Below are 13640 nucleotides of genomic sequence, written 5' to 3' on the forward strand. Positions count from 1 at the left end.
GCCGAAGAATTGATGCTTATGGTGCTGGAGGAGACTCTTGAGAGTCCCATGGACTGCAAGAAGATCAAACCTATCCATTCTCAAGGAAATCGGCCCTGAGTGCTCACTAGAAGGACAGATCCTGAAGTTGAGGCTCCAGTACTTTGGCCACCTCATGAGAAGAGAAGAATCCCTGGAAAAGACCCTGATGTTAGGAAAGATGGAGGGCACAAGGAGAAGGGGACGACAGAGGATGAGATGGTTGGACAGTGTTCTCGAAGCTACTAACATGAGTTTGGCCAAACTGCGAGAGGCAGTGAAGGATAGGCGTGCCTGGCGTGCTCTGGTCCATGGGGTCACGAAGAGTCGGACATGACTGAATGACTGAACAACAACAACAATGCTATGAACACCTCCATCATAGGCTCAGGCTGTATATACAGTAATACGTCCACAAACGTCCGCCTTGTCTAGCATCCATTCCAGCAAACGTCCGCGGCAAACCCTGAAGTACCGGAATGGGTTACTTCCGGGTTTGCCGCTCACGCATGCGCAGAAGCACTAAATCATGCATGCGCAGAAGCGCAAACTGCTCCGTGCGCGTGTGCAGACGCAACACTTTGCCCTGCGTCCTTTTCAGCTAGCGGCCAGGGCTCCGGAATGGATCCCAGCCGCAAAACAAAGTACGACTGTATGCGTAAATAAACCATCGATCCTAAAGACGCTGCCGTCTCTGCTGTACCTCATCCCAAAGGAAACACAGACCCTGAGTAAACACCTGGAAGCGCTGGAATCTGGCACTGCTCAGAGATAGGGGTGGCATGCAACAGTATCTTGAAAAGGAGTGTCTCCACCCCCATTGCTCTGCCCAGACACTGAGGTCCAGCGCCGAGGGCCTTCTGGCGGTTCCCTCGCTGCAAGAAGCCAAGTGACAGGGAACCAGGCAGAGGGCCTTCTCGGTAGTGGCACCCGCCCTGTGGAACACCCTCCCACCAGATGTCAAAGAGAAAACCAACTACCACACTTTTAGGAGACACCTGAAAGCAGCCCTGTTTAGGGAAGCTTTTAATGTTTAATACTTCCAGTTACAGGTGGGTAGCCGTGTTGGTCTGCCATAGTCAGAACAAAATAAAATAAAAAATTCTTTCCAGTAGCACCTTAGAGACCAACTGAGTTTATTCTTGGTATGAGCTTTCGTGTGCATGCACACTTCTTCAGATACCAAGAAATATCTGAAGAAGTGTGCATGCACACGAAAGCTCATACCAAGAAGAAACTCAGTTGGTCTCTAAGGTGCTACTGGATTGTTTAATAGATTATTGTATTTTAACATTCTGTTGGAAGCCGCCCAGAGTGGCTGGGGAAACCCAGCCAGATGGGTGGGGTATAAAATTGTTGTTGTTGTTGTTGTTGTTGTTGTTGTTGAAAAGGGCTTGCTTTAGGGCCAAACCAGAGTTGACAGTGGCACCCGTCTTTTGTTCACTCATTTCCCCATTCACATATAAAGAAATTGGAGGAGAGATACATCTTCTTCCTTTTCATAAGGATATGCAGGCCCTGTGCTCTGTCACGGAAGGTCCCTTTTCCTCAGCCCAACTTGCTTCTGGTACGTTTCCTGAGGTGAGTGTTCCCCTCGTCTGGGGACAAGGTTGTCAGCTTGGAGGAAGAATCAAAGTGCGAATGGACAAGGCTCCTTTTAACCAGAAAAGGCGGGTGTAGAGTTAACCACCCAGACAGAGCTGCAGCTTCCGTCAATCTGGGGTTATCTGTTTCTGAAGAAACCTGCCATAGCTTAGTCTATACATGGCACTGGCTATTCCAAATGCCTCTCTGCTAGAGCTATCCATTGGCGCTGAACCATGGTGAGGTAATACAGGGGAGGGTTTATTTACACATCCATACAATCTAATCCTATGATGGAGGGGTTCAGTGCATTTACACCCTCCAAGAGGGTATTGCTTCTTGCCACAGCCTTGGATTCAAACAGAAATCAATCACAGCTCCCTCTCTCTCTCTCTCTCTCTCTGGCTTCACAGCCTGCAGATTCTTCCAGCTTCTAGTTCACCCATCTCCCCTCTCAACTGTGGCCTTTGTCTTTCTAACTACCAGTCAATTGAGGGAGGTGGCCCACCCATTTGCATCTGGCACCAAGCCACTGTCTTTGTTCCATTACTGGCTCACCAGGTAGCTAGTGTGGCTAATCCAAGAATTGGAAAGGGGCCCAGGAATTAGAAACGTCTCAGCATACAGCCTAACCTCCTCCCCACCCCACAAGTCTATCACAATAAGTTGAGAAATAATCCATTTCCATTTATCCATACAATTTACAGAAAATACAGTGATTTTCATTGAGAACATATCATTGCATCTTCTATCTTCTCAGGATACTTTTAATTGCCTTTCGGTGCTTCCCTTATTGACAGCAAGACAAAATGTTGCATCTGGCTAATGAAAATTTTATATGACATTAGATTAATCAACAGATGCTTGTTGATGAATATTTAACCATGCTTATTGCATTGCACTTCTGCTGAATGATGCTGCCCCTACGCCGTTCTCATTAAGAATCGTTATACCCTTTTCCCTTCTGAAGCTTGCATTCGTGTACGCACCCACTGTTTTCCTCTCCCAGAAACCCTTGAGACCTCTTACTGGTTCAAGATGGGTGTTGCTTCCTTCAAATATGGCGGTTGTTTTCCTCACAACACAATGTATTCTGTGAGTCACAATCCAGTTTGTGAAGCGACAATTGAGGAAACGAGCGAGGGGAATCTCATTTTTTTCCTCTTCTGGGCTTGATGGCTTTATTGGCAACATGAGGGCGAAATGCTAATAAAATAATGCATTGATGCCGTGCTGTGTGCATTTAAAATGCAGGGGAGATGCCAAATTCAGCAGTTCCCTCAAGACATCTACTAAGATGTCCAATCTCTTAGCTCAACCAGGCAGGGGCGTAGGAAGGGGGGCCGGAGCGCCCCGGGTGCCACTCTGGGAGGGGCGACAAGATGGCCCCTGCCTCCCCCCAGGTGTAGAGTAGACAAGGGCGCGGCGTTCCATGCTGCCTGTGAATTGGCATTAGGAAAACCAAGAACGCCTTCCATAAAAAGGCAAATGCAATACAAATACATAATGTTGCTGTGCAAGAGCATCAGATATAGCGTTGGCCTCCGTGCTACAGCTACCATCGCAACAGACCCCTTTATGGATGCTGGCTTGATCACTGAAGAAGGCAAGAGACTTGTAGCTGTTCACAATAAAGTCAAGAAAAAGTTATGAAACCTGTGGATCAAGACTTAGATTATCTTTGTTAGAAGCGTGAAGTTGACAGCACCTTCTTTGACAACCGTGCATCCTCTCAGAACAGCATTGTCCTGTGTGCAGTGATCCAGGTGGAAGATGCCTCTCTCTCTACCTCTCCTCTTCCTTCTAGAGCAGGGGTCAGCAAACTTTTTCAGCAGGGGGCCGGTCCACTGTCCCTCAGACCTTGTGGGGGGCCGGACTATATTTTGAAGGGGGGAAAATGAACGAATTCCTATGCCCCACAAATAACCCATAGATGCATTTTAAATAAAAGCACACATTCTACTCATGTAAAAACACCAGGCAGGCCCCACAAATAACCCAGAGATGCATTTTTAATAAAAGCACACATTCTACTCATGTAAAAACACCAGGCAGGCCCCACAAATAACCCAGAGATGCATTTTAAATAAGGGACACATTCTACTCATGTAAAAACACCAGGCAGGCCCCACAAATAACCCAGAGATGCATTTTAAATAAAAGGACGCATTCTACTCATGTAAAAACACCAGGCAGGCCCCACAAATAACCCAGAGATGCATTTTAAATAAAAGGACGCATTCTACTCATGTAAAAACACGCTGATTCCCAGGCCATCCGCGGGCCGCATCCGGCCCCCGGGCCTTAGTTTGGGGACCCCTGCTCTAGAGAAAGGGTCAAAGAGAGGAAAAACCAGCTGACATTATTGCCAATAATCTTGTAGATTTCATGAAGAAGGGCATTTATAAGCACCTGTAGGCCATTGGAGGTGATTCTACCAGTGTTAGAACTGGCTGGGAGGGTGGAGCCATGCATTGGGTAGAGGTCAAGCTTGGTCATCTGGTTAGTTTGTGCCCTCCACACCAACAGGTAACACTGGCAAGAGGCTAGATGCAGCTACAGACCTTGAAATTGATCATTCGCCAAACTCTCAATCGGAGAGCCTCTTGCTTCACTGCATTTCATGTAACATGTTTGACATGCCTGAAGGCAACTCCAAACCAGCTGGTGAAGGACATTGCTTAAGTTCCATACAAAATTCTGTGGGTACAGAAGTGCTGCAATTGTGGACACACTTTCCTTGGCGCAAGTCCCACTGAAGTCAGTAGGGCTCACTTCTAAGAGACCATACCTCTAAGACGTGCGGGTGGAAGCACATGCAATCTTATGCTTGTTCAACATTTAGATTCACACTTCATATTTAACAAAATGTATCATAAATGAATTCCTTTTCACATGATTTTTTTAAAAAAATAATAATTCTGTATAAGGTTTGATTTGTGGTTGGTTTATCCTAATATATGAAAAATTGGGGGAAATGAACTTCTAGTGCCTGAGGCATGGGTTGAACTGCACATTTCTATATGGTAAGGCAAGGTATCCAATTTTAAATTCAGCTCCATAGTGTGGTGTCAGTACTATTTGTAGTTACTTCTCACAGATAGTGGAACTCACTAACATTTGCATTAAAAATTGCTCTCTGCAGAGCTGAGAATTAGTGGGTTGTCTTTTTTAGCAGATGACTATTCTGATTTCATTAGGGGTGAAAATGCATATTTTTTCACAACCAGAAGTTTGGCCACTACATGTTGCCAAGCAACTCTCTTCAGGGCAAACATGGAAACAACCATCTGTCTGTGGTAATTAAAATACTGCAGTATTTTATTTTTCTACTTTCATGCATCAAAATCTTTGAGTGATCACAGAAGTTTTTAATAGTTAATCCTAACACCTGTAGAAAAGAGCTCTCAGCCATTTTCATAATCAGGAACTTCAAAGTTCAAGGGTTTCAGCAGAAGAATCGTAATTTTCCAACTTGAACATTTCCGGTCGGAAAATGGTAGAATATCATTTCCTTGCATCTTCAGGAATATTTTCTGCTTGAATCTTCTGTCACTAATTAATTATGCACAGATTGTTGATTAAGTTTAGTGCTCTTTGCACTTATGATAAGACAAAACAGAATTATGTCTGGAATCTAAATTTCCTTATTACTACTTATCAAACCTTTATTAGGCATTTACATATAAAATTGCAAGATCAAGAGTCACGTACAAAAACTTTAAAATATATATACACAAAGAAACAACATTTAAACTCATAGGCTGATGTATAGTGTGTGTTAGTAAAATCTAAAATTTCCTCCTGTTAAAGTGCTCCTTGAAGCACTGCTGCCAAAAATTCAGCTACCCCTCCTTATTAATAAACTAGATCCCTTAATGACAACCATTCCATATTTTCCTATATTTCCAGGTTAATTCAATAAAGCTGTGAAATAAATACAGGCAGCTAAAGCAGCTAAATGCATTGTACCGAACACTGAAAAGTGTTGCTTTTTTGTTTTATTTTTACTCCGCGTTGCAATCATATCAACTCCAAGACTGCTTGCAACACATTGCAGCAAAGCTAAAAGCTACCCAGCGACACCAGTTCCCTGACCAATGAATGAGGCCAGGCTTCTCTTCAGCTCTGTAGCCCCAGTGACAGTTGGCAGCTGGAGCAGAGCATATTTTCTGCTTCTCCACTGGCCAACGGATGGAGCCAGGTTGGTCTCGCCCTTGCTACTGGTGTTCTTCTTGGGAAACAGGGGGTTAAGTCTCCCAGGAGCCCTCCATGCCCTGGTCAGACTCTGCTTCCCTGCAGCTCCAGGCAACTGACAATTGGAGTGGAGCCTTCTTTCTGGCTGCAGCAGATGGGGAGTCATTTGACCAATGGCTGCAGCTAGTCTGCCAATTGCTAGAAACCAGAGTGTCTTTCACCTCACTTCTGAAGTCCCAGGGCAACTCACAGTTTTGTCCGTGAGATCATTTTGCTCGCCTGGTCGTCAGGTTTGATATTGCAGCAGCACATTTGCTTGGCAGTCACAAAGGTCCTTCTCTGGAAAATAAAAACATGATTTGGAAGCTCTGCTGTCCCCATGTCTGCAAATATCCCTCACGTTTAGCTCTTGATGGATCTGTGTATCCCTAAATCCAACTCATAGTGCTGCATTGTGCAGCTTGGTTGTGTGGAACGATCACTTTGGTCCCCGTGTTAAGTAAGATGCTTGGTGACACGGCACAAAAAGTGAGAAGCCGTTCTTTAAATGGGCAGGTAACATCCAGGCGAGAGGTAATGCCACGAGATGGTTGCTGTGGCCTAGGCTCAGGCGGCAGCTTGGAAAACGCCTGTTTAGAGTATAGTCAGAGAAAATGCATGCTTATCTTTCAGTAATCTGTGTACAACTGGTGTAGACTAAGTTATGGAGACAGACATGAAGGGGGACACCTCCAACAGTTCTGAAATGTAAGTACAGAAAGACACTTGATTGGATGGATATTGGTGATGTCGTTTCAGCAGTGACATCACCCATAGACTCCTAGTGTCTTTGCTTTGCCTTTCTCTAGTGCTCACAACATAAATTGCTTGTCTTGTTTGACTTCCTTGTTCACCAAAGTTGAGCAGATTGTGGCCGTTTTCAACGCCTCCACCAGACAAAAAGCTTGGGACCATTTCTCGAAAGCTCAGCGCAAGAACATAGACATTTGGCGAAAGCACTCTGAGGTGGGTGAAATTTCTTCTCTTTTATCCATCATCTCGTAGCCTGGACTAAAGCAGGCAGGGAAGCAAGTTGGCCTGCAGTTGGTTTGTGTTGCATTCAGCAATATCTAATTGCTGCAATTTTAGAGGGAAGTAATTAAGAACTGGCTATACGACCTCTTGAGAGAGTGTCTGTGGTCCCGTTCACCTCTGTAATGATGTAAGTTGAAATAAAACTGCAGGGGAGAGAAACCTGAACTGCCTGGAGGAGCATATTTACCATACCAAAACACTCAAATGATGGAATTAGCCAGGCCACTTTAAAATTCTTGCTCTATCTCTGCCCGTAATTTATATTGAAATTTTATTCTTTTACTGAAAAATGTCGTGACAAAACAAGTTTTCTCATTTTTCATTACTTTCCATATTAAAATGGTCTTCCTGTTGAGATATATCCAGATTTCTTAATAATTAGTCTAGACAAAATGAAGGACCCACCTCCCCTTTATTTTTTGACAAAATAAAAAATAAATCATTTGCATTGGCCACAACCCAATGAGCTATTTTAGGTTCACCCACAGCCATAGCTGTCAACCCTCCCTGCTGTTTCCCAATGCTATAAAAAGGGAATTTCCCACAAAAAAGGTAGGAAATTCCAAACTTTTTTCTTTGAGCAGCAGCCTGGCAAGGTTACATTAAAATATTTTGTGGTTTGGGTTTTTTTTTTTTTGCCAAACTTAGAAAGCAACAAGATTTTCTAGCATCCAGGTAACAGGAGAGACCTGCTTCATTTTCTCTGCAACAACCCAGCTACCGTTTTGAAGTAGGGTTGCCAACCAACTTGCAAAAAGGGGGGGGGCTGGCTGATTTGGGGGAGTTTCCTCTGTCCCAGAAGGTAGAGCTACCGTATTTTTCGCCCCATAGGGTGCACCGGACCATAGGGCGCACCTCGTTTTTAGAGGAGGAAACAAGAAAAAAATTTTTTTCTGGTTTTCCTCCTCTAAAAGCCCTGTTTGTTTTAGCACCTGCTAAAAGTTTTGCAGCTTTTTTTGCAAAGGGAAAAGCCCTGGGTTTTCTTGAGGATCAGCTAAAAGTTTTGCAGCTTACCTGTTCAGCCATGTGCACAATTGAACTATAACTGTCAAATAAACCTAGGACTGCAAAAGCGATTCTCTCCCCTGTAGAAATGTATTTTCAGAGGATAAGAAATCTGGAACTATTGTGAGCAAACAGCATTGTCACGAAAACTCTGTTTAAATGGTCATGCTTCTTTTGCTTTAAATTCAGTATAGAACGCTATGAGACTTTTTTTTGGGTAAAGTAAGTACCACGATGTTTGCTTCTTCTCCTTTAAATTTTTTGAATCAATTTGCTTAGCACTCTTTTGTTAGTTCAGCCTGTCAGTTATTAACATCACAGTCCTCTTAATGTTTCCTTGCCTAACAACAAAAAAGTTATAGAAGGTAAGATGCATTTATTTAACTATTTTATAATACATTTGTAAAAGAAGTGTTGCATGTTTATAGCTTGAAAAAGGAATAAAATTATGCTGTGATCTAAATCATTTGGGTAACATTTTAAGTGCCCATTAACAAATGCTAAATTGAACAGTGGGTGCAACAGCTACATGAATAAATGAATCCCTTATTATCTCTGCTGTTATGGTGCATATCAAATAGCTTCCTCATAATGGGGTCCTTCATATATAATGGTAGCCTTGATTTATTAGCAAGGGTAGCACTAAGAATTCATACCAGGGGCAACAATGGCATCAGATTTTGTTAATCTGGAAGCTGCTACGTAGCTGTTGCTTTTCCAATCTGCCACAGATATATAAACGATGAAAGTTTGTTTGTTTTACATATTAGCTGCATTGACAATATTCAAGAGGGAATTAATTTGTTAGCATCTTAATTTTTCATGCGGCAAAATGCGCTGAAAAAAAGTCTTTCTAGTAATGTAAATCTACAAAACATCTTTGCTTAGTTAACAATGATGATTCTCCTGTCTCTTGTTGCTGTGTTATCCGAAAGCAATACAGAGGGCAGGGAATAGCACCTCAGGAGGAGCCCGTGGTTTGGATCCAAAGATCACACAGCATGAGCAGAAGGCCGCTGGGTTTGCATGCTTGGGAAAGTGGTAGTTTCTCTTCTGCTCCGAAGGGATCTCTGACGTTCTGCTTTTCAGAAGGCACTGGGAATTTGAGGAAAGGTTCGCCCAACAAACAAAACTGCCTTCCAGTTGCGCAGTGGGATCTTTTCATCACCGCCAATATCTCCAAGTCAATATTTACGTTTCTTTTAGGTGACTCCCTGCCTTTCTGGTGTTTATCGGAGGAGACCCTCTTCACTTTGCTTTCCCCCTTCTTTCTCCTTGACATAAATGTTTCATGGTCCGTTCTGGTGGCCAGCTGTTCCATGCAGGCACATAATTGGCATGGTTCCAAGCTGACAACCCAGCCAGAAGGCCAGGGGAGGATCTGGAGCTAATCTTCATTGGTCTCGATTCAGCACCTCGAATTATATGATGCCAGCATATTGTTTTGGTATCCGGCTGCAATAAATAATTATTTTTGTTCTAACTTCATGACATTTGTTGTTGTTGTTGTTCAGTCGTGTCCGACTCTTCATGACCCCATGGACCAGAGCACGCCAGGCACCCCTATCTTCCACTTCCTCCCGCAGTTTGGCCAAACTCATGCCAGTCGCTTCGAGAACACTGTCCAACCATCTCATCCTCTGTCGTCCCCTTCTCCTTGTGCCCTCCATCTTTCCCAACATCAGGGTCTTTTCCAGGGAGTCTTCTCTTCTCATGATGTTGTTATTGTTCAGTCATTCAGTTGTGTCCGACTCTTCGTGACCCCATGGACCAGAGCACGCCAGGCACGCCTATCCTTCACTGCCTCTCGCAGTTTGGCCAAACTCATGCTAGTTGCTTCGAGAACACTGTCCAACCATCTCATCCTCTGTCATCCCCTTCTCCTTGTGCCCTTCATCTTTCCCAACATCAGGGAGTCTTCCCTTCTCATGAGGTGGCCAAAGTACTGGAGCCTCAACTTCAGGATCTGCCCTTCCAGTGAGCACTCGGGGCTGATTTCTTTAAGGATGGATAAGTTTGATCTTTTTGCAGTCCATGGGACTCTCAAGAGTCTCCTCCAGCACCATAATTCAAAAGCATCAATTCTTCGGCGATCTTTATGGTCCAGCTCTCACTTCCGTACATTACTACTGGGAAAACCATAGCTTTAACTATACGGACCTTTGTCGGCAAGGTGATGTCTCTGCTTTTTAAGATGCTGTCTAGGTTTGTCATTGCTTTCCTCCCAAGAAGCAGGCATCTTTTAATTTTGTGACTGCTGTTACCATCTGCAGTGATCATGGAGCCCAAGAAAGTAAAATCTCTCACTGCCTCCATTTCTTCCCCTTCTATTTGCCAGGATCCCCTTCTATTTGCCAGGATCATCACACATATTGCCTCCTAATAGGACTTCTTTCTGCCATTAATTAGGGTTCAATGACATACTTTTGACATGTCATATTTCACTTCCCAAAGCACCGTATCACAAACTGAGCAGGCCCTAAGTGGTAAAAGTAGTTTGCTATGTGTCAGGGAAATGCCAACCTGTTTGTCGGGATACCTTTGACCTGGGATGTAGAGCAAATGATTTGCATGCAAAGAATTCCAGCTTCAAAACCTGGCATCTCTAGTTAAATGATTTCTGAACGGCAAAGACCTTTACATAAAATTTTGGAAAGCTGTTGCCATCTGAGGAGACATTACAGGGTTAGATGGAGCATTTTTTTCTCTCATTCAGAACAAGGAAGCTTCATATTGTTAACCCCTTGGGGAGGGCTCATAACTCGGGAGTAGGGCAAACCTTTGAATACAAAATATTCACACACCCCCTTCATATCCACTTAACAGCTCATAGGCAGAAGATTTGAGAAAGACCCATGGTCTGAGACTTGTTGCTGCCAGTCAGAGTAGGCAGCCCTGCCTAAGTGGATCACTTGTCTAAGTGTAAAGACAGCTTCATATTTTCGCTAGACTGATTCCTCTTGGGCAAATAGTATTCGTTGGGTAGTTATATGAATCCAGCACTTAACGAATCTGGTTCCCTATGAGGGTCACATCCATTCTTAAGAATACGTTTAACAATATGCCTGTCACGATGCAGATATCGGCGCATTATTCCAAAAGGCCCTTCCACAACTCTCTCTGACTGTTGTTTGTACATCTTAGAATACAAGTGTGGTTCATCGCAGCAGAGATAGTTAAGCTGCTGCCCTCCAGATATTGCTAGACTGCAGCTGAACAACATCCTTGACTATTGGCCATGCTGGGGGGCCACAGTTGGCCCGGCCTGGCCCTTTGCTGTTTTTACAGTGCCAGAAACATTCTGCAATATCCAAGTATTTTTTATGTAAAACATGCATCAATCCACGTCAGAGCCTTTGCAGTAATTACTATCCACACCTTCGCTATAATGGGTTAGATTTATTGATGAACTCTGGGTGTGTCTCTCAGAGGAATTCTTTCAGCTTCTCATTAAGGAATAAATAGCATGTTCTTTCAGTAACATTTATCCCCTGAAAGTGGCTTCTGTTCCTTGTTTCAAAGATTTCAGACCACCTCTGTGGGAATTGGGCTCTTTGTTGATAGAAAAATTAGCTGTCTGCAGACTGAAAAGCACTACACTAATCACTGGGCTTGCATCCTTGTGTTGCACCTGACAGCATTATTAGGATAAAATAGAATTCCCTCAATCTTCCTTTTGCTGCTGTTAAGGAAGGCAGCCATTACACATGCTCTTATGCTTTTCTGTGAGAACAAAAGTGATCTGAGCTTTTCTGAAGCCATACATTTGCTGACTGCCTTCCCCGCCAGCCTTTTCCCTCGCAGCAACATCTCTGCTCAATCAATCCCACATTTATCCCAACCCCTTTTGGCGATATTGGCTGCTCAACCTCACATTTATTCCATAAATGCACACATTTCCACAGAGGATTAGGGGCCTCGTCTTTCTACTTAACGGTGCACTATAATCTGTCTGTTACGGACAAAATTTTAGAGGTGCATTATGTGGAGGATGGGATCCTGCTTGCTCGGTATGGAGAGCATACAAAATAGGTGAGGGAGTATCTCTTATTGGAGCACCTTCTGTCAAAGGACAATGGGAAATTTCACATTGCACAGAACTACGAAATACGACCATAGTATTCAACACAGAATCTGGTAACTGTCACAGTAACCCAAGGACCTGAAGTCTGTAACCTTCAGGAACACTAGGATACAGTTTACTAAATAGGTAGTGGAAATTCTCCTACTCTGGGTACCAATACTTGTTTAACTTCTTTTATATCTCAGAACAGATTGTTGGTTATTTGGCCAAGGATCCTGAGATTTCTGAGGAGCCAGTGTGGTGTAGTGGTTAAGAGTGGTAGACTCGTAATCTGGGGAACCGGGTTCACGTCTCCGCTCCTCCACATGCAGCTGCTGGGTGACCTTGGGCTAGTCACACTTCTCTGAAGTCTCTCAGCCCCACTCACCTCACAGAGTGTTTGTTGTGGGGGAGGAAGGGAAAGGAGAATGTTAGCCACTTTGAGACTCCTTCGGGTAGCGATAAAGCAGGATATCAAATCCAAACTCTCCTCCTTCTCCTTCTCCTTCTCCTTCTTCTTCTTCTTCTTCTTCTTCTTCTTCTTCTTCTTCTTCTGATACAGAATTCCAGAACCCTTGGCTTGATGGACAGCAAAGTCAGTTACTATCAACAGGCACAATACACACACACACACACACACACACACATACACAAACAAACAAAAGTTGAAACTGCAGCAAAGTACCGTATTTTCCGGCATATAAGACGACTGGGCGTATAAGACAACCCCCAACTTTTCCTGTTAAAATATAGAGTTTGAGATATACTCAACCACAGATTCTCCACCCGGCGTATAAGACGACCCCCGACTTTTGAGAATATTTTCCTGGATTAAAAAGTAGTCTTATACGCCAGAATATACAGTATTTGGCATACAGCAATTTCCCCTCCCATGGTACACCTGGTATATGCCCATCACAGACCATCAGCCGTCACTCTGAAGAGATTGGCTTGAGCCCAATATATAGTTACTTATGGCAGGAAAACTATTCACATAGCATTTAACTGAAGTGCTTTAAACGTATTTATATGTTTATGTTATAATTGATTTTTATCTTAGGATGTAGTATTGTTTATTGTGACATTTTGATTTCTTCTTGAAAATAGATATAATTAGCTGACAGCCACTTCACACTACAAAACATAAAATGACAAAATGAAAAATGACCACTTAAAAACACATATCAATGTGTGTGTCTCAATCTAAATCACTTGTAAATCCTTCAGTGCCTTTTTTTTTAAGGGTTTTGTCCTGTTTATAAATCGATGAGCTGTCGAAGAAATCAGTATAACTCACCAAGTGAGGTTTGGGTCTTTGTCATTTTTTTAGGAACTCAGGAATGCTCACAGTGAACAGCTCATGGGGATCCGTCGGGAGGAAGAAATGGAAATGTCTGATGAGGACAGCACTGACAATCTCAGTAGTAAAAAACTAAGAGTGGATGAATCAGGTAAAGCTGCAAAACCCCCACCACCACCACCTTTACAGTTTTTTGCAATATCAAAGGGATCTATTCAAATTGTAAATGTTATTTCTGCTGCAACCATGGCGTGCTAATACTGCTGAGAGGAGCCACCCGTACCTTCCATGGGCCAGGAAATATGACGGACACTTAACGTATTTGTCAAACTCTGACCTTTCAGCTATACAAGCTGGCACCAGACTTTTACCCCTCAGCAAAAGTCTGTCGAAACAACA

General features: G+C 43.4%; 1 protein-coding gene across 4 annotated transcripts in view; it reads left to right on the forward strand.

Annotated features, from left to right (window-relative positions):
• ENOX1 (ecto-NOX disulfide-thiol exchanger 1) overlaps positions 1-13640 on the forward strand; it is a 104200-nt gene that overhangs the window by 39545 nt on the left and 51015 nt on the right. For 3 of the 4 annotated variants that reach the window (XM_033154287.1, XM_033154290.1, XM_033154289.1), the window contains exons 7-8: positions 6698-6804; positions 13272-13392. The exons of the other annotated variant lie outside the window; for it this stretch is intronic. In XM_033154287.1, the coding sequence (XP_033010178.1) occupies positions 6698-6804; positions 13272-13392 (228 nt within the window). The remainder of the gene's footprint in view (positions 1-6697; positions 6805-13271; positions 13393-13640) is intronic. 4 annotated transcript variants of the gene reach the window in all.

Source organism: Lacerta agilis, chromosome 7 (genome assembly GCF_009819535.1).
Source record: "Lacerta agilis isolate rLacAgi1 chromosome 7, rLacAgi1.pri, whole genome shotgun sequence".
NCBI lineage: Eukaryota > Metazoa > Chordata > Lepidosauria > Squamata > Lacertidae > Lacerta > Lacerta agilis.